At 42.8% G+C, this 23,965-nt stretch overlaps 7 protein-coding genes across 7 annotated transcripts; 3 read left to right on the forward strand and 4 right to left on the reverse strand.

Annotated features, from left to right (window-relative positions):
• Positions 1 to 1,148: 1,148 nt before the first annotated feature.
• Positions 1,149 to 1,933, reverse strand: EAE97_004536 (uncharacterized protein; the record flags this gene model as incomplete). Its single annotated transcript, XM_038875048.1, has 3 exons — positions 1,149 to 1,480; positions 1,557 to 1,625; positions 1,789 to 1,933. The coding sequence occupies 3 exons, from the start codon at positions 1,931 to 1,933 to the stop codon at positions 1,149 to 1,151; spliced, it is 546 nt and encodes a 181-aa protein (XP_038734492.1).
• Positions 1,934 to 2,552: 619 nt separating this feature from the next.
• On the reverse strand, positions 2,553 to 4,438 carry EAE97_004537 (uncharacterized protein). Its single transcript, XM_038875049.1, has 2 exons — positions 3,793 to 4,438; positions 2,553 to 3,669 (listed from the first exon to the last, which is right to left on the reverse strand). The coding sequence occupies exons 1-2, from the start codon at positions 3,839 to 3,841 to the stop codon at positions 3,245 to 3,247; spliced, it is 474 nt and encodes a 157-aa protein (XP_038734493.1). The 5' UTR covers positions 3,842 to 4,438; the 3' UTR covers positions 2,553 to 3,244.
• Positions 4,439 to 6,205: 1,767 nt separating this feature from the next.
• EAE97_004538 (uncharacterized protein) lies at positions 6,206 to 8,339 on the forward strand (the record flags this gene model as incomplete). Its single annotated transcript, XM_038875050.1, has 3 exons — positions 6,206 to 6,239; positions 6,872 to 6,916; positions 7,126 to 8,339. 3 exons carry the CDS (start codon positions 6,206 to 6,208, stop codon positions 8,337 to 8,339), a joined length of 1,293 nt encoding a protein of 430 aa, XP_038734494.1.
• Positions 8,340 to 11,470: 3,131 nt separating this feature from the next.
• On the reverse strand, positions 11,471 to 14,887 carry EAE97_004539 (uncharacterized protein; the record flags this gene model as incomplete). Its single annotated transcript, XM_038875051.1, has 6 exons — positions 11,471 to 11,563; positions 11,635 to 13,110; positions 13,177 to 13,499; positions 13,707 to 13,922; positions 13,977 to 14,301; positions 14,393 to 14,887. The coding sequence occupies 6 exons, from the start codon at positions 14,885 to 14,887 to the stop codon at positions 11,471 to 11,473; spliced, it is 2,928 nt and encodes a 975-aa protein (XP_038734495.1).
• Positions 14,888 to 18,867: 3,980 nt separating this feature from the next.
• EAE97_004540 (uncharacterized protein) lies at positions 18,868 to 19,877 on the forward strand (the record flags this gene model as incomplete). Its single annotated transcript, XM_038875052.1, has 2 exons — positions 18,868 to 18,921; positions 18,990 to 19,877. 2 exons carry the CDS (start codon positions 18,868 to 18,870, stop codon positions 19,875 to 19,877), a joined length of 942 nt encoding a protein of 313 aa, XP_038734496.1.
• A 357-nt stretch (positions 19,878 to 20,234) lies between these two features.
• On the reverse strand, positions 20,235 to 21,025 carry EAE97_004541 (uncharacterized protein; the record flags this gene model as incomplete). The annotated part of the gene is made up of 2 exons (XM_038875053.1): positions 20,235 to 20,757; positions 20,811 to 21,025. 2 exons carry the CDS (start codon positions 21,023 to 21,025, stop codon positions 20,235 to 20,237), a joined length of 738 nt encoding a protein of 245 aa, XP_038734497.1.
• Positions 21,026 to 21,576: 551 nt separating this feature from the next.
• On the forward strand, positions 21,577 to 22,596 carry EAE97_004542 (uncharacterized protein; the record flags this gene model as incomplete). Its single annotated transcript, XM_038875054.1, has 2 exons — positions 21,577 to 22,371; positions 22,450 to 22,596. The coding sequence occupies 2 exons, from the start codon at positions 21,577 to 21,579 to the stop codon at positions 22,594 to 22,596; spliced, it is 942 nt and encodes a 313-aa protein (XP_038734498.1).
• Between the last annotated feature and the right edge of the window lie 1,369 nt (positions 22,597 to 23,965).

Consider the following 23,965-nt stretch of genomic DNA (forward strand, 5'->3'; position numbering starts at 1 on the left):
AGATAGTCTTGTGTCAAGTGAGTCCAGCATGTCCCACGAACTTTCCCACCGGACTGTCCGAACTCGAGTAAAATATTCGCGATGCAATGTATGCATTCTCCATCGTAAACAAGCGTTATTTCAAAGAGAAGCATGTGAAATCTTCTAGTGTCCCGATATTCTTCCTTTTCCCCAACGCCTTACGCCTTATGGGGACGGAGAATATATTGTAGAATTCTCTATCCACTTGATTGTCCGAACTAACCTTAACACTTTTTTCATATTTCAACAAACCTTGGAAGACATTGATCAATCTACAGATACTTGGTTAATTTCTCAATAAGAATTACTGTATGCAAGAAGCCTATGTAGCTAACTAATTCTCGTATACTCAAGTATACCACAGCTTACATACCTACTAATCACCAACCAATCTAGATTCTCTACTCTCTAATACATATCACGATTTTAATTACACAAATTCAATCTTTAAAGTATAGAATGAGCATAATCATGAATTTCGGACATACATAGATCCACCCACACACGCCCATTCATTCACATCTACCTGCCAATCTACCTATCTCTCCATCCTTTAACCATTTCCTTCGATTTTGGATATTGAGTTTCTACTCTCTATGCATTAAACGGAAGATTTCACCCGATACAGCTATTCCTATTTCGATTTCGACTTCGATTTAGTGATATTCTCTATCCTCGATCATCCACTCTTCTTCTCCCCATCCTCCATTCGACATTTGCATTTAAGATCTCCCAAAAGTCCAAAGCCAAAAATTTTAAGTTCATTTTTTAGGATGAAGAGATCCTTGCTCTCTAACGCGTCGTGATTCATGTGTAAGGTCTTTCGTTAGTTTCTCCAAAAACGCTATACTCACAAAAGTAAACCGTAAAAAGGGTCCAAACAATTAGGAGAGAAGAAGGAAAAATTATGTTTCCTGTGGTTTAATCTGTCATAGATCTACCACAACTGACTGATAGAAATCGCCAGCTAGCCTTTCACAATATTCGGCCTTGAGTTTTTTGTAACCACATCTCTGATCTACTGTCCCATTCCATCTCGAACTCAATCCCCCATCACCTCCCTCACACCCCCCCCCCCCCCCCTCTCCAATCCACCCATTTCCTACCTTCTCTCCTCCTCACCCACCTCATCCAAAGATAGCCTCTCCCGAATTCTCCCCCTCAAATCCCAACTCCGCCAACTTCCTCAAACGATTTTTATCCCTCTTCGCCTCCATCGCCCTCCTCTCCTTATCCAATTTATGCACCACCTCCGCGTCAGCTTTCTCATATCCTGGCGGCGCCTCATCATCTTTATCCAGATCAATTTCGCCCAGCAACAACACATTCTCGCCGCGCACGAGAAACAGTCCGCGGGGTATATCGGCGTAGAGTCCAGGCTGCGTTGCACCTTGAGGTGAGGAGGGAGGGGGAGGCGCAATGAATATCCGCTCGACGGTAGATTGGAGGACGATGTTTGCTGTAGTGAAATATTTAGTGAGTGATGTGATGTGATATGATGTGATGGGGCTAGAAAATAGGAAATGAGTGTATACCGAACTGGTCCCAACTTCGGAGTATTCCAATAAGTTTTCTGCCATCACGGAGGGAGATCATAAGCTTTTCTGTAGAGTAGAAATATCATGATTAGTACATGTATGTGTTCATCATCAAAGAGCTGTGTGTGCATGTTCTCAAGCCATAGATCTACCACTAATAGACTCCATGCAAGTAGCCATAAACACAACCAGTATTTTCAGCATAGCTTCGCAGATCGGGGAACCTTACTATCAGTCAAGTCAAGCAATTGCGCAGCAGTCGTAAACATTTGCGCTGGGAGTTGCTGATTCGGCGGAGGAGGTATTATACCAGCTCCTAGAGCTGGCATCTCAGCCCCTCCTTCTGGGCCTTGATATGTCGGTTGGTGATCCATATAGTCGGTATCTTAAAGGTAAAAAAATCGATTATCGTGATAGTGAGAGTTTCAACCAATCCATTCCGCGAGTTGACGATAAAAATCTCCAAAAGTCGAGGTTCGTGGACGAGATGAATAGTTTGGTTGGATGGAGTAGTAGTAGAAGATTCAATGGTTGTGGTGATAGAGAGTGACCAATCGGTTGATAGATGCGCACTGTTAAAGTTGGGGTAAAGAAAAGGCGTCTTGGAAAAATGGATTTGGTTTTTATGTTATGATATCAGGATGTATTGAACAATGGGCTTGTTTTGAATGTTGTGGTGTCTCTCTATTATTCCTATTTGATTTTACAAAGTGAAAGCCCCCAAGCCTACTTGAATGAAATATGATACTGATACCTACCTTCCCGTCTATGCTCCTTCCCTATCAGAGTCATTTTGGAGAGGGCAGAGAAGAAATGCTATGAAGGACGTTGCTTTTGAAGATACCAGAAAATCCTGACCATTGTATATCTTTGTGTCCCGTCTTGGATCTTTATACTGATGATCTCTCCCTAATTTTTTGATGATAATGAAGTAAGTACTCGCTCCTTGAGATTCCGTATTCAAGATGCTATTACTCCTCAAGTGTTAAGTCAAGGTTGGTAATGAATGATATTGCTCTTTATTTCTCTATATATATTATTCGATATCGAATCAATCCTTCCTCCTTTCTCCTTTTTTCCTCCAATGTTAATAGAATTTTCCATGGACTGTTAGTACAAACACTGTCCACTTCATTAGATATAGCAAGAATAGTACAAGTTAGTACTCAAGTACTTCAGTGAAGATCTCAAAATGTGATATGTCATGGCGCTTTTGGGGAGATATGTAACAATGAAGGTGTCGAAAAACCTCAAAGTAGGTAAATATATGATGTTCAATAGAAAGAAAGAAAAAGACCATAGAACGACATGTGAGTGATGAGAACACACTGCATTAGATCCGACTTTATTTTGCCATCTAGTGCAGACGAAAAAAGAAGAGTAAAGCAGCAATTTTCTTGAAGAAAACCAACCAACCAACCCAAAAATAAAATCCTCAAAATATCTTTTTTACTTATTTTTTTTTTTTCAACGGAACCCGGTATCCATAACTCGTTGAATTAACACTGCAGCTGGTGGGTATACAGTACGGCCGATCTCAAAAACTTATTATTGCTCAATCCCAACTCGATCGGATGGAAAGGCATATCGTCGTGTATCGTCGTGTACTGTGTACTGTGTATCGTTGTCTCTTCGGCCGTCCTACTACAGCGAATTGTTGGAGAATAAACACCGGGCCCCCAAGGCTACCGTTGAATGGTACAACGTTCAAGAGCCTGTAATAATTCTGGACGCTCTTGAAGATCATGTTTTGCCTCTGAATATGTCGCCCACTTTCGATTCCTCTTGTGCCTCTCTGGCCATTCTGTCTCTTCGCTTGTAACGGTGACTTGGAAGAATTGGTAAAGTGCTTTGGGTGCATTTTTCGAGATTTGTTTGGCAGTTCTGGTTTCGGTGATTTGACCCAAATCATAATCGACGGTACAAACTATTCCTGCCTCCTCCCATGCTTCACGTTGTGCTGCTTGAATGCATTCTTCATCAGTCTCCCATCCACCTTTAGGTAAAACCCATGCGTTCCGACGTGTAGATTGTATAAGGAGGACGTGAGTTTTTGCTGCGTTCAAAGGGACCACACCCGCAACGAGTCTTTCTCCTTCTGGGCCATAACCTGTATTCCCAAAGGAGGATGTAAGCCTATGAACATTCCGGATTTGGAAGTAGGAAGAATGTCAAAGGTAAGAGGTAAAAGGTATGAATGCGCCAAATGTCATAGAGGAATTGCAAAACGTACGTTGGTTATTTCTCCCAATACGAGATTCCATAGGAAGGCCTGATGCCATGGTGAAGGTGATGCTTCACCTGTAGGGTGCTGATGCACAGTGCAGGAAGCACAATTCGTTGTTGTAAATCAAAGAATTAAAAGTTCGTTGAGATAAAGTTCGGCTGCAGGAGCGAGTTGAGTAGGCTACTGTAACTTTTTTTTTTCTTAAAAAAGTATCAAGAAGCGCAATCGTGCATGTTATCTTGTAGTAGGCTGGGAGGGAGATTTCAATATCAAATCGGAAATTGGTTTGGATATTGTAAGAATTTAAGGACAATGTTTAATGAATTGGAAAATTAATTGATTGTCATTATGTGTTGAAAATGTATCAGGCAATCTGAATTTTGAAGAAGAAGAAGAAGAAGAAGAAGAGGACGAGGATGAAGAGGGAGGAGAAGGAGAAAGAGAAGGAGAAAGAGAAAGGGGTTATAAGTTTATGAGTGTGTACCGTGTGTATGTATGTGTACAGGATGTGTGTGTGTATGTGTGTGTATGTATGTAGAATAGAGTCAGTCTTCTTTGAAGAATTTTAAATAATGACTGACTGAATTCCAATTGGAAAGTACTGACTGACTGATCTTGAAAGTGCAGGTGAGGTGATGAAGTCAAGTGAGGTGAGGTGAGGTGATGTGAAGGGGTTACTACTACTACTACTACTACTACTACTACTACTACTACTACTACTACTACTCAAATCAAAGCAAAGCCCAGGAAAGTAGAGTAAGTACAGTTCGAGTTACGGCAAGGCTTTGCTACAACAATAAAACATCCACTCGTTTTTTTCTCACTAACCTAATTAATTTTAAAATATTTCCAACTTTCTATGAAAGAAAAGGTTCGGAGTAAACGGAGAAGGAGAGGTCAAACCGTCAAACCGTCAGAGAGAGAGGGAGGGAGAGAGGGAGAAAAGAAGGACTAGCCTCTAGCTTGCTTGGGATATATCTTTAGGATAGGTATGATATTACAAGATACAAGATACCTAGATAGTTCCGTGTCTCGTGCCTTTTTTCCTAATGTCGGTAACGGAGTCATATTTGTAGATTTTTATTATTATATGTATATATGTGTGTGTGTGTGTGTGTATGTGTATATATACACCTATATATGTATATGTATAACTATGGCTAAAATAGATCAACACCTAAAAGGAGAATTGTTCATCTCTACCTACCTAGGTAATTGGTTGATCGTTGTTCAGAATAAAAGCAAGAATTACAGCAAGAAGTATGACTATGAATATAATATGTGAACTTTACAATGATGAATCATCCTTGATATATTTCGAGTAGGTGTGAATGGGTAGCACGATCTAGACTACAGAGTAGAAGCTGTAAATGATGAGTGGCGTTTCAATATAAATACCCATCAAAAGAATCACTGCAACAACCATTAGGGGTAAAAGAGATTATCGCTAGGAAATACGCACCTTGTTAATTTTACGCCAGATACTACCTAGGTATTCTTATAGATACCGATACCTAGGTGGGTAAATTCTACCCTGTTTGTCCATGCGCATACGATGATGGTTTCGAGTAGGTACGGACAGTAAAGAAAGCACTGAGAGAATATCATACAACGTACTCACTCATCTTCATCTGCAATAATTCAATCAACCAATCACTTACATCAAATCACATCAAATTCCAAGGTTACCTACAAACCCATGGAATAAGCAACACCTAGCCCGATCGAGCCGCAAAAGCCGCAACCAATACTGTACAGTACATTAAATACATACATACCGGCACCGGCACCAGCACCAGCACCAGCACCAGCACCAGCACCAGCACCAGCATCAGCATCGCCATCGGCATCGGACCTGTTTTTCCGTGCAAAACAAAGTTAGCACATCAAATTCACCAGTCCTCACTCATCATTGGTTCGTTCAACGGAGAGTGCAGAACAGAGTGCAGAACAGAGTGCAGAACCACATGCTCGAGGTCCTACATACAAGATCTGAGTATCAAACAATGTATGGAATTCCCCCGCCAACTCCAAAAATCCATCTTTTCATGCTTTGATCATTGATATGGATAGGAACTTATTGGAATAGTTAACTTACCAAATCAGAATCCATTCTAGTCTCAAGCTCTCATGATCTTTTCTTGAGCGCGGGGTGGACAACACAAACCCAACTATTAACTCCCACTCTTTACTGTTTACCCTCCTCCTGATTCTACTACCTACTAGGTACCCTCACTCTGTCTCCCACTGTCACTCCCTCCCACTCTCATCTACTCTCACTCCCACTTCAATCCGGCGAATTATCTCCCCGTCCGTATCCATACAACAAGAACAACAACAGCAACATCATTATTATTATCATCATCATCATCATCTCACAGCCAATATCGGCCTTGTCACCTTGGGCTGTTTCCACGTCATGCAAACCCCAGTCTCGCTTCTTTCGCCCCTTGGTAAGTTCTAACGTTCGTTATTGGAGAACCAGAAAATTAGAAAGAACCCCCATTTTGCATTCTGGTATCCATCGTTGGCCAATAAATTGACCCCGTGGGCAAATGGCTCGATGTTAATTCATTTTGGATTCTCATCATCATCTTTTCTTCCTTGACAGATTTCCTTCCAATGCCATCTTCTTCTTTGGCATTTGTCTCACTCACTGCATGCTGCGTAGTAGTACTACATTGTATACATTCCAAAAATATCACGGGGATTTTGATGAGATATCTTGGTAGTTATTGGTCACAATCACAACCTCCTTTCATGTGGTTTAACAACAACCCCACTTCATCTTGTTCATCTTGTTCATCTTGTTCATCTTGTTCATTCAGTTCCCAGAAACACGGCTGAACCAGAAATTCAAAACTTATCGTCGTACAAGTGTTACGATTCCGCGATCATCACGATCACTGCAAAGGAATCATACAATTCCTCTTCCCCGGTCTCACATTGAAATCCTGAATTATCATCACCGGATTCGTATTGTAGCACGAAGCGCAGATGACACTGCAGATTTCAGTATCTTTCAGAAGAAATCAATATGATAAAATTGTTGTCAATTTGCTGACTTGATTCATGCGATTTCTAGGCTACAGTAACAATAGTTGTGGGTATTGTCACAATGATTCAGGCAGTAGGCTACATATTCTCATTACCTATGTATACATATGTATTCTTGGCAATATCTGGCCATATGTCTCTATCGCACGTGCTTCTTTTGATGAGGAAATTACTTCCTTTCACATAGTCAATATTGTTGAATATCTAAATGAGTTGCTGAAAGGCTTCCTTCAAGCTTTCGCAACGTGCAGAGCTCACTCATTTATTTGTTTTTACTTTTAGGTTATTCGTACTACGCCAGAACCAAAACACTCCAACCAGAATTCTACCAAGGACTTCTCGATCGAGGATGGAGACGTTCAGGTACTCTTCTCTATAAGCCCGATCTTCGAAAATCATGTTGTCCACAATATACCATCCGTCTAGATTCTCACCAATTTCGCGCGACAAAAGATCAACGGCAAGTCGTGAATCGTTTCAACAAATATGTCCTCGGAGATGTATATACGAAAGAAGCAGCAAGAATACATCCCAAATCACGCGAGCAAGCTAAGAAACGTAACACGGACTTTGATCTCGAGGAAAGAATTCACGAAGGAGAAACGCAAAAGCTCAAGACACCACCAGAACCAGCACATGCTTTTACTGTTACATTGGAAACAGATGAGTTTACAGAGGAAAAATACGGTATTTTTAAAGATTATCAACGAATTGTTCATCATGAACCTCCTGATAGGATAAGTAAAGGAGGATTCCAAAATTTTCTCTGTTCTTCCCCTTTACCACGAAGCACCACAATCATTGACGGCAAAACCAAACATCTAGGTTCTTACCACCAATGTTACCGCCTCGATGGAAAGTTGATCGCCGTAGGAGTCCTGGATCTCCTCCCTAAATGCGTCAGCGCAGTCTACTTCATGTATCATGAATCGGTACATTCTCACGGCTTTGGAAAATTAGGCGCAATGCGAGAAATTGCACTAGCAAAAGAAGAGGGATATCAATATTGGTATGCAGGGTTTTACATTCACACTTGTGTGAAAATGAGATATAAAGGGGATTATAGTCCTCAATATATTTTAGATCCGGAAACTTACAATTGGATACTCTTTGATGAACATCTGAGGGAGAAATTTGACGAGAGGAAATATGTCAGTGAGACTCAAACAGCTTCTGAATCCTCAGAATCTTCAACACAAAACTCGGACTCAAACAACACACCGGATGAAGATTCATCGGCTCTCTACAGGGCAGATAGTAAACCCATCTTTGAAACATCGATGCCGGGTCTCCTTTCTAAATCAGACATTCTAACAAAATCCCCACTCGATCATGTTAAAATCCGCATCGGCCAAAGCGTGCACGAGACGAATGAGCTGGTGAGTTGGGAGAGCGATAGTGTAGGGGATGTGGATAGTCTAAAGGGGATTATTGCAGAGTTGGTTAGTGCGGTGGGAGTGAGGCTGGCGGGGGAAATGGTGGTTTATTTTCGATGACGGGGGGGTTGGAGGTGCGAAGAGCGTGTGCATTATAAGGAGGGGCGAGGGGGTTGGATTGGATAGTAGATGCATGGGAAAGAAAGAATTGCATGAGAATATAACGCAATAATGATACTCATATTTCAATACCCCCAAATTTTAGCACACAATCTCTGCGTTCGTTACGTTTTGTTACTTGACTCGTCTATTCCACTGCCCATCTACTCCCTCTAAACTATACAACGAACTATACTAACAAAAAATAGCTAGGGAGAGAGGGAGAGAGAGAACACCCTATCCACTTCTCCCAAATGCCAGCCAGCCGCCAAAATACTACGGCATACCGCACTGTTCGTTCATCCGTTCGTTCATCCGTTCATTCACCCATTCCTCAATTACACATGTAGCCCTTAACTCATACCAAGAATATCATCATATCTACCCGAGCAAATTGATCTATATTCTATATCCGAGTAGGAACTGAATCGTCTCCATCTCATCTAGTGACTCCCATTCTATATAATCCCGCTTGACCTGGATATTACTCGATTTAGATCGCCTTGAAAATGAGCCACTCGTGGAACGGCAGCAATCCAAAGATGACATCGATCCAAAGAGGTCCTTTTTTTTGTATGTATGTATATATGTATGTATGTATGATGTTGACAATCAACAGATTACTGCGCTACATACGGTACTCGGCTCATCTCAGCTCTGCTATGCTAAATTTTCTCTTCTCTTCTCTGTAGAGTTCATAGATAGAATATCTATTTCCAAGTAATATTTTATCTCTGAATAGGTACCTAACCACATACTTTGATCGTGGGTTCAGATCCAGATCCAGATCCAGATGTACATAGCTGGACCATAGCATAACATATTACAAGATCCTAAGTAGTATCCGACTCTCTGATAAAATTAACTGCGTGTACTATGTGTGTAGGTAGGTAGGTAGGTAGGTATATCATTCTAAGCTGAAGCTTTATATGGGGAAGTGGGTTGGTTGGTTATTATGATGTTGTGTTATGCTATCATTGATGATACGATGATACGATGATACGTCATGCGTAGAACGATCTGAAATGTTACGCTAGACTATATATGTATGTCATGTCATATCATGTCGCATGTAGAATGGAGGAGTGAGTGTTCTGACTCTAACATGGATGGTATCAGATATTTACAGTGCATACAAGTGTTACCATTCAAAATGAATGAATCCCAATATAAAATCATCTAGAGATATGGCTCCTACTCCTCCTACTCCTCCTCCTACTCCTACATACGTCAAGCTCACGAGACCTTGAAAAATTTATGTGAAAATGTTCAAGAGAGTCGCAGTGTCCCAAGATGAACATCACGGTACCAAAAACCTACCTACCTAGATAGTTCTAAAATCGAATCGAATCGAATCGAATCGTGCGGGTAAGTGTATCTGCAAGATATCACAGATACGGGACGGACTCCCCTCCTCCTCACTCCCTATATCTCTCTCTCTCGATTTTCATCTCCGTCTCCATCTCCATCTCCATATCAAAAAGTCCAAGTAAATCATTCAGTTCCTGAATGAATTCCCGAAACCTCAATCTCAATCTCAATCCCGCTTTCAAGTTCCATGTTTACAGAATTCAACACAAACAAACTCCTATCAATCCCATCGATCCTATCAATCCCGCTACAAACTCATCACTTAGCATATTCCGAGAGTGGCGATACAGCGCTTCTGAGACATTTCAAGATCGATTTCACAGTATTTCATATGAGAATCGCGAAACTAGGGAGTTCTCTCGCGAGTTTTATAGAATATCATGGTTCCCCTACCTGGGAGAGAAGTCGTCGGGTTGTAGACTTTCTGTAAAGGGAATCGTAGATTCTCCTGGAGAATTGGTATATACGATCAGAACCCAAAATCAAACCACCGCATCTCGATTTTCGCAAACGAAGAACCAACACTTGATTATCGTGCGAAAAGGACATGAATAAAAGCATGAATCGGTATTCCAATATCATCTAAACAATCCATCCATTCAATAACCTTCCAAAGCTCTCTCGCCTCTGAAAATAATACCAAATCAGCAACACAAAATAAAATCCCCATTCATCATTTTCGAAAATCCCAATTCAACCCATCCATCGATATCATATCTGTAGACATAAAGAATCGAAACACATAAGAGACCCCATCAACAACCTCACCCACCACCAACTCCAACTCCCGCGCGTGAGCATCCGATCTCGCCCACATCTCTCGCCGAAACCAAAAGGGCAAACAATATCGATACTTCGCGATGAAATTTCTCGATTCTCGATTTTCGAATTGCGATACATGGGAATCTGGATACGATTTGATGAGCAAGAATGTTGTCAAGGATGACGAGACCTTATGTCTTCTGCGTACAATCATCATAACGAATCGTGCGACATGCACGTCGCGTCAGCCCGTCCTGCGAAACACAACATCCGTATTTTTACGAGATGCGTTAAACCCACAATCCAATAAACGAACCTCGAAGGATTCGATTCCTTTCCCTCGCTCTTGAAAGATATTCAAATGAGGTTGTGTGGTCGCTAATCCAGGTGAGTGTTCAGCGACCACCTTGTGATCACAAAAGATCATTGGCAGAGTTCCAACATGTCTGCATAGCATATTATATCTTTCTGTGTGTGCCATTAGGTTCTCAACCCCACCATTTTTACCAAAAACAGATCTGCCCCAAAACTGATATATAGATAAATGAGGCTCTCAGTCTCGATCCACGCGCTTGCGTGATATCCCATCTGCAGCTCCCAAGCATTGCGTTCTTCCCTACAAGAACAAGGTGCACATCTATACCCTCCGAAAAATCTTCACGCATCTCAGCAAACTTTTAATACATTCACACATATATAAACTCGACTCATCTACTAGAGACCTAACAAAACATCATATTCATTGCTCGACTTTCATTCAAGAAGGAAGGGGTATGTCCTTGGAAATAACAATAACAGATAACCCAAAATACAGAACGCCGAACGCTCAATGCTTTCTTTGCTTTTTCAGCCAGCAGAACTAGAACCAAAATCGCAATACAATAATACCTATGTGGCAGGTGCTCAAATCACTTATCCTTATCCTTATCCCATATGTATGTTCAACAATAATGTACTCTTTATTTATCCTTCGAGAACCATGGAAACTTCTTTTTCACGGGTTCTGCGGCTCCTGATGCTGACTCTACTTGAAGACTTCGTTGGTAAATATCCTAGTTGAAAGTTAGTTTCCATGTTCTTATTGGCCGTTGTAAATGTAGATGGAAAGGAATCCAATACGAACCTCATCATCTGTAGGAATGAGACAATCCAGAATGAGTTCCCTCACCTTATCATTGTAGATAAGTTTTGGATATGGTTCAGTTTGACTCTTCATAATGGGTAAGATAACCTCGGACAAAACCTCAAATTTCTTCCAGTTGATCCTCTCTCCATTTGCCCCGACGAAAGTTCGACTTCCTTCCTCAGCTGAGACAAGATCACGCCGAGTTAATGGAATAAAAGGAATACGAGGCAATGGAGAGTTCTCCCAAGCCAAACGATATGCGAAATGACTCTTCTGTGTACCCATCAACAAGACTAGACGAGCAAAGCGCTTTTGAACATCTGCAGGAACCAGGTTCCGAGTCTGAGTAAGGCGATGTATAGCGGTTCCATTGATTCCTGCAAGAACAGCTGCAAGACCATTATAATTATTCAGCTGGCGCAGCCTCAAGGCTATGTTCATGAATTTCTCTAATATCTGCGCTCTGTGTTTGGCTTTGTCTCGCATCAGGATCATATTAGCAACCCATTTTGCAATATGGTTGAAATGATTTATCATGCGATTCACATTGGCAAGACTTTTACATTTTTCCTTCTGATTGAGTGAGAGGCTAACATGTCGAACCAAATCCCGAAGACGTATGGAAGAAAACATAACCCAGTCAATCCTGGTCATTTCATCAGCAAGGTCGGCATTTGATATTTCCATGAACATGTGAAATCTGTCTTTAGATAATGGTAGGATGCCTTTAGGTGTCAATTTTGCAGCCTCCTTCTCGTAGTCTTCGACCGCAAGAAACGCAGGCGCACTGAAGTCCGGTTGAGACGTTCGAGCCGAGAATAGAGATTCCCCTCTAGATCCTTTTAGTTCCATGTCACTGAGGTCGTCTTCTGGTGCTAAAGTAGTCACATCCGTTTCATACCCTCCTTTAGAATCGGCCCTTGTGGTCGTAGGAGAAACGGGGGCTGATTCGTTAGCTTGTTCATTATCAACATCGGCGTCTGTCCTAGCCCAGCCTGTATCGTCATCCTCTACTACACGAGATTGTAGTTGGGTCCGCATTTCCTGCGCGGCGGCAGCAAAGACTGGATCCGAAGCCAATTGATTTATGAACCCATCTAGCTTGCGGCTTGTTGAAAGACTTGCGAAATCACCAGGATATCCCGATACCCATTTAGCTACCACCGTGATTATTCGAAGCTGAGTTGTTGTTCGTGTTAAATAATGGATATTTTTGTCCTCTCCTAAACGAGTTAACCTGTTTAATATTGCATCGAAGAGTTCACCCGGAGCTGCAAATTTTCTATAAAGACAGAGAAAGATTTCCGAGAAGTTGACGTCGGCTTTCGACATGTGTTGTCCAAGGAGTCGATCGACAAGATCATCAAAAGTGACGCCAGCCACTTTAGCAGGTTTGTCGAAGAAAGTATCGTCACTACGCTGGAGAAGTGGTATGTCATCGGAGTATCGGTATGGAGAGTCTGAATCCAATTCCTCAACGTCGGATGAGATGTTAGTGTCATTGATTCCAGTTGTGCTAGGTGAGAGAGCTGAATGTACCTTTGGTCCTAGGGGTAACCTGGGGCTAGTGTCGGAATTGTCCATGTGATTTTCACTTCGGAAAGCTGGATGAGCAGAAAGAGGGGGAGCATCATGTGGGTCAGGAAGCATGATTTGGTGTGACAAATTTGTTCGGCCGTTAGATCGACCAGCCAATGGCGGGGAAGGAAGAGCTCGGCCAATAGAAAATTCTGAGCTAGCACGACTATGCTTAGATTGCTGACTCAAAGGTCGAGGAACGATGGGTTCAGATAACTTCTCAATATTGGCAGAAGAGGTTGCTCGACGGCGAGTACCTTGAGGTTGTATTGAAGGAATATCTTCTGAATATTTGATGAGCAAGGATTCTCATGAAGAAGAACAGTGAACATCAACGTTTGACCCGGCACACTGATGCCGGACGGCAGAGGACTTTTAATGTAAACAATTTGACTAGGATTGTTCAAACGATGCGAGATGACTCTAACAGCAAAGTATAATTAAGGGTGTCACACCACATATAGATTGCTACAAAATTACCATTGACTTACTATTATGATTATTGCTTCGATTTGCCATAACGGCTCGAAGCATAGAAGAAAGACAAAGTCTTGCACTTTCAGGAACGTTTGCTGCAGTTTTGACAGATTCTACACATGACATACATGCTGTTTCGAGGCTATCGACGTTAAGTTGACGAGTGTGTTCAGGGTTGTCGCATTTACATGAGACGAGGATAGTAGGAAGACCCGAATTCACCAATGCATCTTGAAACAATCAGTTTTCTCTCAAGCCGGCTTCACTGCGGGGGTTGAACTCACTTAAAGTCTGGGGTAATTCTGCAATACTCTCCCGATTCATAACATCGTATAGTAAGAGAGCACCATCCATTCGTGGGACAATGTGCCCGTTTATTTGTTTTGGCCATTGCATGCGACGATCAGGTACGATATCAAACGATTCGAGGTCCAGCTCAAACAGACTGACTATGTATCCCACCTCATCAACTGTCATGCGAAGGCTCGATGTGACGGAAGTTGGTAATGATCGTAAACCCAATGCTCGCTGTATCAAAGTGCTCTTTCCCACACCATTACTCCCAATCACTGCGATATTTATGTCTGACATTCCGCTCCTAGATTGAGGCTGAATAGCAAAAAAAAAAAAAACCACCAGTTAGTCAATGGGTTCAAAAAGGTTACGAGGAGGGAGTCAATGTAGATTGAGTATTACATACTGGTATTGGACTGGCCGAGTTTTCTACCGAAGGTCTTTTGTTGGATCGTGGTGGTAGATTTTTGAGTAGGTCGTCATCGTGCGATCGATCAGAGTATGTTACAGACCTCAATTCTCTTGCTAGAGAGACCGAATGTGGTGATTGGTAATTTCTGAAGAAAGGATCGTCTTTGATGGATGCGACAGAATCTCGATAACTTCGCGCATGAAGGTCCTCTGTATCGTCCTCTATCATAGTCGAAAATCTCGGCGGATCTATACTACCACTATTACCACCGCTACTAAGAGGGACAAATGGCGCCGAGGACGTTCGCGAGCCCAATCCAGGACGTGAACGCAGACCAAAAGTTTCAGAAGCGCCGACAGATGGAGGGGAAACAGATAAAGTTCGAGAGCTACGTGGAAATCGTCGTGAATCCGTTCGCAAAGGAGTTGAGGATTTGGATCTTTTTGAAGTAGTGCGCGCTGGGAAACCACCTGCACCAACTTGATCCATGGTGGATATTAGAAATGAATCTTAGTGTGCTGGGTGTGGTGCAGTAAGTACCCGTCGTTCCCCGTGTATCTGTATCTGTATCTGTATCGAATCGAATCGAATCGTATCTTTCCGGACCCAAGAAACTGTGCAGTAATTTAATAATAATCAAACCCTTAATCCCCTTCCTTGGGTAAATCCGTCGCACAAGATTAAGAGGGTTTGAGACCTTTTCCCTGTCAAGGTTTGTCGGTAAGTGGCAGCAATGTTGATTTTGCGGTTTGTTACATGCTGTGGGGATCAAGGGAGGATCAAGGATTTTCTAATTTGATTTCATGGTATGAAATGCCCGAACATGATCATTTTGGTGTTTGGATGGTATGGTTGGATGTTTGAATGGTTGGATGTTTGAATGGTTGGATGTTTGAATGTTTGAATGTTTGAATGTTTGAATGTTTGAATGTTCGGACGTTTGGATGTTTGACTATTTCAGAATTTGTTTTATGAGTGAAGTCTTTCCAAGGGCAATGAATAATGTGTTGAGTTTGAAGGGAGACCTATCAAACTCGAACTACTTCTGCTCAAGTCTTAGATAATCTTCCAAAGTACTCACAGTACCCAGGCTTAGAGTCTGTGTGTGTCTCTCTCTCTCCCTCTCTCTCCCGCTCATACTCTTCTGTACGGAGTAATAATGGAGTAATAAGAAGTGATTACTAGGTGTGCTAATAAGACGCGGTAAAATCTGGGGTGTGAGGGTATTTTTCCATCCATACCCAGGTAACAGGTACATGAATGAATCCTCTAGAACTTTAGAAAATCGCGGTAAATTGAAAAAACAATAAGATACATGGGATGAACTCCTGGGCGCGATTGGAGATGGCTGGATCAATCTCATTTCTTGATGGGGATGGATGGCGAATCAATTGTCATGTCAAGATTGGATTTCATATAAATTCGTATGCGTGGCGGTTTTATCTGTATGAATTATTATCCATTTATTTTTCGGCTTGGTCTGTTTGCGCTCCGTGGAAAAAAAGTGATGATTTGACTTTCACCCGACAATGGTGATAGGTATCCTTTGATAGAGGTTGTTTATGTTATTTATCCATCAGTCTATTCGTTCCTTACGTTTCCTTTCCTCTCCTTTCCTCCTTTCCTCCTTTTCTCTTCCATCTCTTTCCCATCCTTTTCTTCCCCCGCCCCCTTCGATCAACCTTCATCACGTAAATCCCGTCAATCATAAATAACCCTTCTGACCAGATTGGCCATATGGATACACGTGAGGATCTAGGGTGATCTGATGAAGCCAACATACATAGGTACCTAGTATTTATATTCACGCAAGAACGTCACAGCTCCATCACCATTTTGCTTCCTGAGAGCTAGAAGCAGTGAGCAGTACATTGAATTGAGAATTCCCAGTTTAATTTAAAGTGTTGAAGAGAATCTGAACACCCAGTGAGGTAGGTATCTAGGTAGTAATTCATTCACATAGCATCGTCGATGAAAAACAACAATATCATCACAAACACCAAATTCCAAAAAATGTGACTCCCCATACACAAAGATAGGAGGAAGATATTGGGCCATCTATTATTGCTAACCTTAAGTTATTCTTTCACCGATCTGTAATCATCTTTTCTATAGCTCTGCCATACATACAGACATGCAGACTGCAGACTGCAGACATATAGACATACTCCCTACTCTTCATGCATAGCCGGTGACAATACATTTTGGTTCTCGACATTCTCCCTTCCCTTCCCTTCCCTCCCCTACCTACCTCTGACCTTCTTTCCCCCTTGATTTCACCATTATAGTATGTCACATCACAAGGCTGAAAGGATACCCCTTATCGCCACTTTTCACATACAGTACTAATGCACACTACAAATCCATGTCACATTATCACGACAACATGCAGTAGTCGCTCGATCCATCTCGGCAGGAATGTTGGGGCGTGAACACGGGCTAATGTCACTTTTTTCCCCTCATTGCTGTGTACCCAGTAGGTAGGTAGCTCAACCTTCGAGGTGATAATACAGTATCATGCGATTGGATTTACCCGTGGACACTAACACATTTATGCAGCAGTATCATCCGTTTTCAATGCATCTCAGCTCAGCTGCTCTTCCAAATCTCAAGTTACTTGACGACAATCACGAAACAATCCTTCTCTGGAAATCTCCATCCTGACATGTCAATCTTGTCACTTTACGAACCTTAACCTTAACACGCACCGGTCAAAAGATTTATATCAGCTACTTAGGTACCATGTAGCATGTTTGCCCGTGTGTGTGTCAATAGCTTTGCCGCCACAACTAGCCACAGAACCACATGATCCCATTTGACTTCAGTATAACCTCATCGCACAGATACAACTTCTCTCAATCCAGAATGGTTGGTGTGTATCCATCCGGAAAGGGATGAAGTTCGAGTTCTCAAAGGTGGGCGTGTGTGAATTACTGTGCTTACGGCGGAAGAGGGAGCAAAAGTTTGCAGCATCTCACGTACTATCAAGTGACTCTCGTTCATACTAATAAGAGTGAGAGGAAGCAATTGACCTGTGACCGCTTTTCATATGCAAGTGGACGCTGGCAGACTGAAGACTGGATTGCTGGGCAGTGGGCTGGGCTGGCTCGGCTGGGTAAGATTTGGTCTGACCGAAAACTGCAGATCTCGAACAAGGTTTCCCCGCATGATAACTGTATTTCTACCACCGCAATATTATACTACTGTGCCTATCAATTGGTATATAATTCCGTCGATAACGGTCGTTCAAAATCCAGTGAACATATATTCTTCTCTACTATCTATATCGATGGCGAGGGCTAGATGTATCAGATCGTCAATACTGTACAAATTTTATGTATGATATCGTCCAAAAGACGAGAATACTGCATTACGAAAGTTAAGGCTATTCTTTGGAAGTTTTTTCTCATCTTAGACCCAAGTGGGCTCAAACTACTTGTTATCTGTTAAATTGTCGCGCTATGAGACCATAGCGCCATTAAGCATTAACTCTACGGTACCCGTTAGACAAAAGCCTTAACCAATGCAAAAGTTCCATCGAATGCTGCCACAACCTTCCATCACCCTTCTTACTCGAAAGTCGATAGATCTTCCTAGCTCTATACCTGTTTCTGACCGAGTATAAGGAAAAACTAGCATGTGAATAACAATAGATGGTTCTTCAATCATCATCACAAGTCCGTGGACGGTCCCTTGCTTTATTGATTTCAACTTAAAACAGACATCGATATTTCGCATGATTTCAAAGAAATGACTTGGAATTCTTGGTGGGTGTAGTCAATATCATGTACGTGTAAGCGGGTAGTGTTATCTAAGTATAGATATATAGATCTCCTTATTCTCATTCTCATTCTTCTGCTTTGCTTTATTTCCTCCTTGTTCTACAGTTCTACCATACATTCTGTAGCGTTACACTTGTGTTAGATCCATCGTCTAGAAATACCCCGCCAGGCAAAGTTCCTGACTCTCCTGGCATCATTTTAACGCCTCAGATTTCACAACCTGCCATCCAAACCATCCTCAATTGAGCCACCAGGTTTCAAGCTCAAAGTCTCGAGCCTCCACACCTTCATCTTGTTTACACAAGCCTTCATTTCCGGCTCACAAACAATCTAATCTTACATCTTCCCCGACCCTCATCTTCGCAAAACCTTCTCCCCACACACCTCATCCTCAATCTGGACTCGCGCTACTCCCCTCGCGTCACTTTCAGGGTCTCACCACGCTGCAGAATTTATGCTACTATCTGCCTGACTCTTTGGCAACAGTTTTCGTACACCGCAATTTCCAGCGTGAATACTTCTTCCGGCTACGCGCTGTGTTCCGATCTGCTCGAAGCCTTCGGTTGTGGTCTTGTGAGAGGTATCACTGACACAGACACTTGCGACCGTTCGAATCGAGAAGTGTCTCAGTTTGAAGAAGCACAAGAAGTGATATTGTCTATATAGGAAACAGAGTCAGGATGCAAAATGGATACATCAGTCGCTGAAGAACCCATTCCTACTTATGAAGAAGTGTGTTGGGTAAGTCATATCCATCTTTTGAGTACAACCTCAAAGTACACATTACACAAAATCTAACAACATCCCAGAAATCCAAACCCTACAGAACAATGACTTACCCCCCACGCCCCCAATCCCACCATTATCCCCTTCCCGCTCCCCGGATCCGCTCCAAAAAAGGCGCACCCCTCGACCCCGACGACCTCTCCCGCCGTCTCAAAGCCCACCTCGCCCAACAAAAAGCCCTCGCCGACCACCGTCGCTCAGCCCGCTCCTCCACATCCACATCCACATCCACATCCACAGATCCCTACCACCACATCCCGCAAGTCGCCGCCCTCTCTTTCGAACATACCGCCACTGCCGAAAAACTCCGCAACGTGCATAAACTCTCCCAGCCCGCGCCGAAAAGTCTCGGCTACATGACCATTGACGAAGGCGGCGACGGTCTCGGAAGCTGCGGCTCCGGATACGTGTATCAGAAACCCAGCACGCTGTTACAGAAAACGCAAATTGACGATCATGCCATGGTCGACAAGACGAAATTGAGAAATCGCAATCAGTATCAGTGGACGGCGGCGCTGGAGCGCGCGGCAGAATTGGATGCCGAGAGGGATGTGTATCGATGTCCGCGGAGAACGTTCCATTCCGATGTCCCTGTGGTGCATAAGAGTCGCGCGGTCATGCGACCCATGAGTATGGGAGATTATCTGTCGTGGGAAGAAAAGGAGGAGAAGGAGGTGAAGGAAGTGAAGAGGGAGAAGAATGATAGACATGATTGGACGCAACGGGATGAGAGTGAGGAGACGAGAAGATCTATGAAGGAGATGGTGGGGCCGTTACTATCGTTGAAACTTAAGAAGGGCAAGGGACTCGAGTCGGGGGAGGGGTTAAAGACAAAATCGTCGGTGAGATCACCGAATAGAGTGAGCTTTTTTGGGAGATTCAAACGTAGTTCTCCTGGTAATGGTAGTTAATGAATTAATTTTATTTGTATTCAAGGGTATCTATTGATCTTCTTTCCAGAGCGTGCTGACTTCTAACTCTTAACTTTGTCTCGTCTTCTTAAGCTTGTTGTGCATGATATCCTATTGGGACAGAATGACAACTTCATCTTATCTTGTGTCTGCCCAAAATAGATCCAGGAAGTCTTTGATAATATTATCGACCATACTTTATTGCCGATATTAGACTCATAAATATGAAGTCGATCAACAGAGAGCTCACCGTTTTCGCCTAGGCAAATATTTTTGGCGTGTTCATCATACCATTATTTCCTTTCCAATATGAGGCCTCTGTAATGCGTAAACTAATACTGGCATCTCATAATCTCATCATCTTCTCTTCTCAGATTCAAGTAATGCGCGAACAACCCTGGTGCTTTCGGCCAAGGCCTCCTTTCGTAGAATCTCCGCTGCCGCCTCTTCGTCCTGCTCATCTCTATCACCTAGGAGCCGCAAAACAAGTTCACAATACTCCCGAATGCCCTCGCCATCTTTTCCATAATAAGCTCTTGCGTTCTGTAAAGCTTTCCTGCCATTTTCCCATCCCTGGTCTTGGTTCCATTTATGTGAATTAAATCCTGTCGGACGGAGAGTGGCAGCATCAACTGTTTCAAGATGTAAACGCAGATTTGGGTATTTTTTGAATAGCTCTTCAAGCTCCTTCGAGTTGTCCATAGGCTCAAATGGTCCTTTAGCGTTGGCTGCAGCTAGAGTTCCCGCTCGCGCTGCGGGATTCACTTTGGATATTGGTGATGGAGCTTTGGTCGGAGGAGGCGCAGAGGCAAGTTTCTCTTTCTCTACTTCGTGGTCGTTGGTGTCGGCTTTATGTATATTTGAACATTTTACAGAGCAGCTTTCTGAGAATCAGCGCAAACTTCTTACTCGCTTGTAGAAGAAGGCACTTACTATCGCACATCGCAATATCTGCAATTGTATTTGTAATTATTCTCATTACATAGGTTGCAGAGTTTTGTATTGATGGAAGGCTTCTCCATAGGGACACGATTTGTGAGATCGATAATTTCGACTGGTGCCTCTGCTACACTAACGCTGAATTGATTCTTGAGATCGATGGGTTTAGATGAGTGACCACCTTCGAAAGAGATTTCCATCGTATCCATAATGTTGAAGAACGATAGAGGCCTGCGTGTACTTGAAGCTCTTTGGACAGACGAAGGGACGGACGAGAGGAAAGAAATATTGACTATGAACCGTTCTCGTCAATTCATCTGAAATGTGTTAATACTCACATACGGATGAGATTATGCTTCTCCAGACAGAAAGTGAAAAAGGGAGCTAGAAATTTCGATAGTATGTGAGAATTGAAGAAGTAAGTTCGGATGAGAATAATTTGAGAAATGCATCGCTATTGCAAGCTCGTAGCCTTGCACGGCCGACAAAAAAAGTTTTGGTGCTTATCGGAAATAGAAATTGTTGATAACGATAAGAACGGCCAATCAAATTCGAGGTAATACTATTTTGCGTCATATAAACGCTTACAAAGAACCTTAAGAATAATATGAGAAACACATTTCAATCTTCACTTCATATTACCAATACACCTAACATTGTCGTCATATCCTGAATTTCTTTCAAATATTCAGGTTGGATATTACAACACAATACACTGATCATATTCATCTTATTATTGAGATCTCAGGTGGAACACACGATGGCATCAAAAAGAATTATTCAGGATGCAAAGACATTGCTATCCAAATCTCGACCGGGGAAGTCGTCATTTACCACCTGTCCTAGAAGCTCGCAGCGATATGTACACCAAAGTGCAAGATTACCAGCCATGACAGCTTCGAGTTCAAGGACGAGACCAACTCTTCAACCACTCCATCAACCATCAACCATGTTAAAGCCTGCTGCGATCGGCGGCGTTCGTAGCATCTTTATCCAAACAGAAGACACTCCAAATCCGGATGCACTGAAGTTCCTTCCTAATCATCCAATCATACCACAAGACGTCAATTCGCCTTTCATAGAATACCTAAACCCCAGATCCACGCTTGCGCCACCATATCCATCCCCGCTCGCCGCATCGTTGATGAATATCGACGGGGTCAAGTCCGTTTTCTATGGCGCGAATTTCATTACAGTCACCAAGGTAGAGGATGCGAATTGGGCGCACATTAAACCAGAAGTTTTCAGTCTCATTACGGAAGCAGTAACTTCTGGTGCACAAATTGTCAATCTCACGGAGAGGACGGGAGCAAGTGGCGAACCAGAGGAGGAAGACAGTCTAGCATACAATGAGGATGATCCGGAGGTTGTCGGAATGATTAAGGAATTGCTTGAAACTCGCATCCGGCCCGCGATCCAGGAAGATGGTGGAGACATTGACTATCGCGGGTTCGAGGACGGCATGGTCAAGTTGAAGCTCCGAGGTGCATGCCGAACTTGCGACTCAAGTACTGTTACCTTGAAGAATGGTATTGAGGGAATGCTTATGCATTATGTAAGTACCAGAACCTTCATTCTTGGATCCAACGCTCAGATGATCATTTATGCAACAATGGGCTAACAATAAGTGCAGATTGAAGAAGTAAAAGGAGTTGTACAAGTATTGGATGAGGAGGAAGAGATAGCTCTTGCAGAGTTTGCAAAGTTTGAGGAGAAGTTGAAGCAACAAAAAGGTCCTGATGCAGTTGCATCAAGTAGCTTAGATTCTATTCCAGGTTGAGCTCGGTACTTGGTTAAGGAGGCATGACTTTGGGATCTACCCGCATGGCAGCAGCGCGGATGTACAAAAAATCTGTTAAGGTTTTTCACTGGAGAGAATTTTGTTTCACAGCGTCGGCAATACCCACATGAAATTATGTGCATATTTTACCATTCACGCGATGGACGGAATAAATTGCATATCAAAATCGAACAAACATGCCTAATAAGCGTCACCTCATAGCACCCCTCTATGTTTCATTACATCTTTGAAGATCGAATTTTTTTCATGACTATCTACGAATATCCAAATTTGACAACCGAATTGACTTGGACGTCTGAATTCAGATTCGACAGTCAAAAGGCTTATCAGGTTTGATGCTCCTATGATATCAATTCGCCCTCATTGAATAGAAATTTGGACATCCCGCACCCCCCCTGATGCTGCTTCATGCAAATCCAATTACGAAGTACATATGTCCCTCACCCTGCATCAACTGTGATGATTTAATTGGATCAAAATTGCGGATCTCTCCTCCATCCACAGCAGGGTGTGGGCAGAAATTTCCGTGACGAATCAAGTACGCGTTGATGAAATGGGCGTTTTGGCTTTCCAATGTCACCACTCAGAGCTGCAGGATTCCTTGGCTGGCAAAGAAACTTGATAGATATCGTATGGTTTTCTACTCGAATGACGAGGCTGGAGAGGATATGCGCCGTTGACAAGATAGAATGGTATCGATGAAGGGACAATGAGGGGTTGTCTTCTTGGTGATTGGAGATGTATATGCGGAAGCGCCTGTAGGTAGAGTTGCTTTCGGCTTTGTCGGTGTTGCACCAGTATGGAATGGTAAGTTCTAAATTCCCCGCGATTGTCAAGGGCTTTTGTGGAAGATTGGGAGGGGAACTTTTGCCGATTTGAATTGTCAGGGAAATAGAAGTTATTGATGCCGCTTTTGGGTGACGGGGGGGTTTTGAGGGGGTGAGGGGGAAGGAATGTTAGAATAGATGAAGTTCAATTGGTGTCTGTATCTTTCTGTAGGTAGTTGCAGTTGAACGTACGGAGCAATCCAGAAACAACTAGCTTGCTTTTATCACTGCATGCAAGAATCTACTTTTATAACAACTTGACTCTGATAGGGCAATGCCGTTCTTCTTTGTTCTTCGGGACATCCCACTCTTCAACAGCCTCCCGGATATTTCTTTAGACTTTCTCCTCCTGCCTTTACTTTCTCTTTCCTTACCAACGTTGGACCAATTCAAGGCTCGAGGGTCCAAAACTAGATCAGCAGAGTGCGGGAAGGAAAATGCGGGAGAGGAATCCGGGGTAGCTTGAAAGCCTGGAAAAATGCATCAGAATTTCAAAATCTTGTAATATGTCGCCATCTCGA

This window comes from Botrytis byssoidea (genome assembly GCF_014898295.1).
Source record: "Botrytis byssoidea strain MUCL 94 chromosome Unknown BBYS_007, whole genome shotgun sequence".
Classification (NCBI taxonomy): Eukaryota; Fungi; Ascomycota; class Leotiomycetes; order Helotiales; family Sclerotiniaceae; genus Botrytis; species Botrytis byssoidea.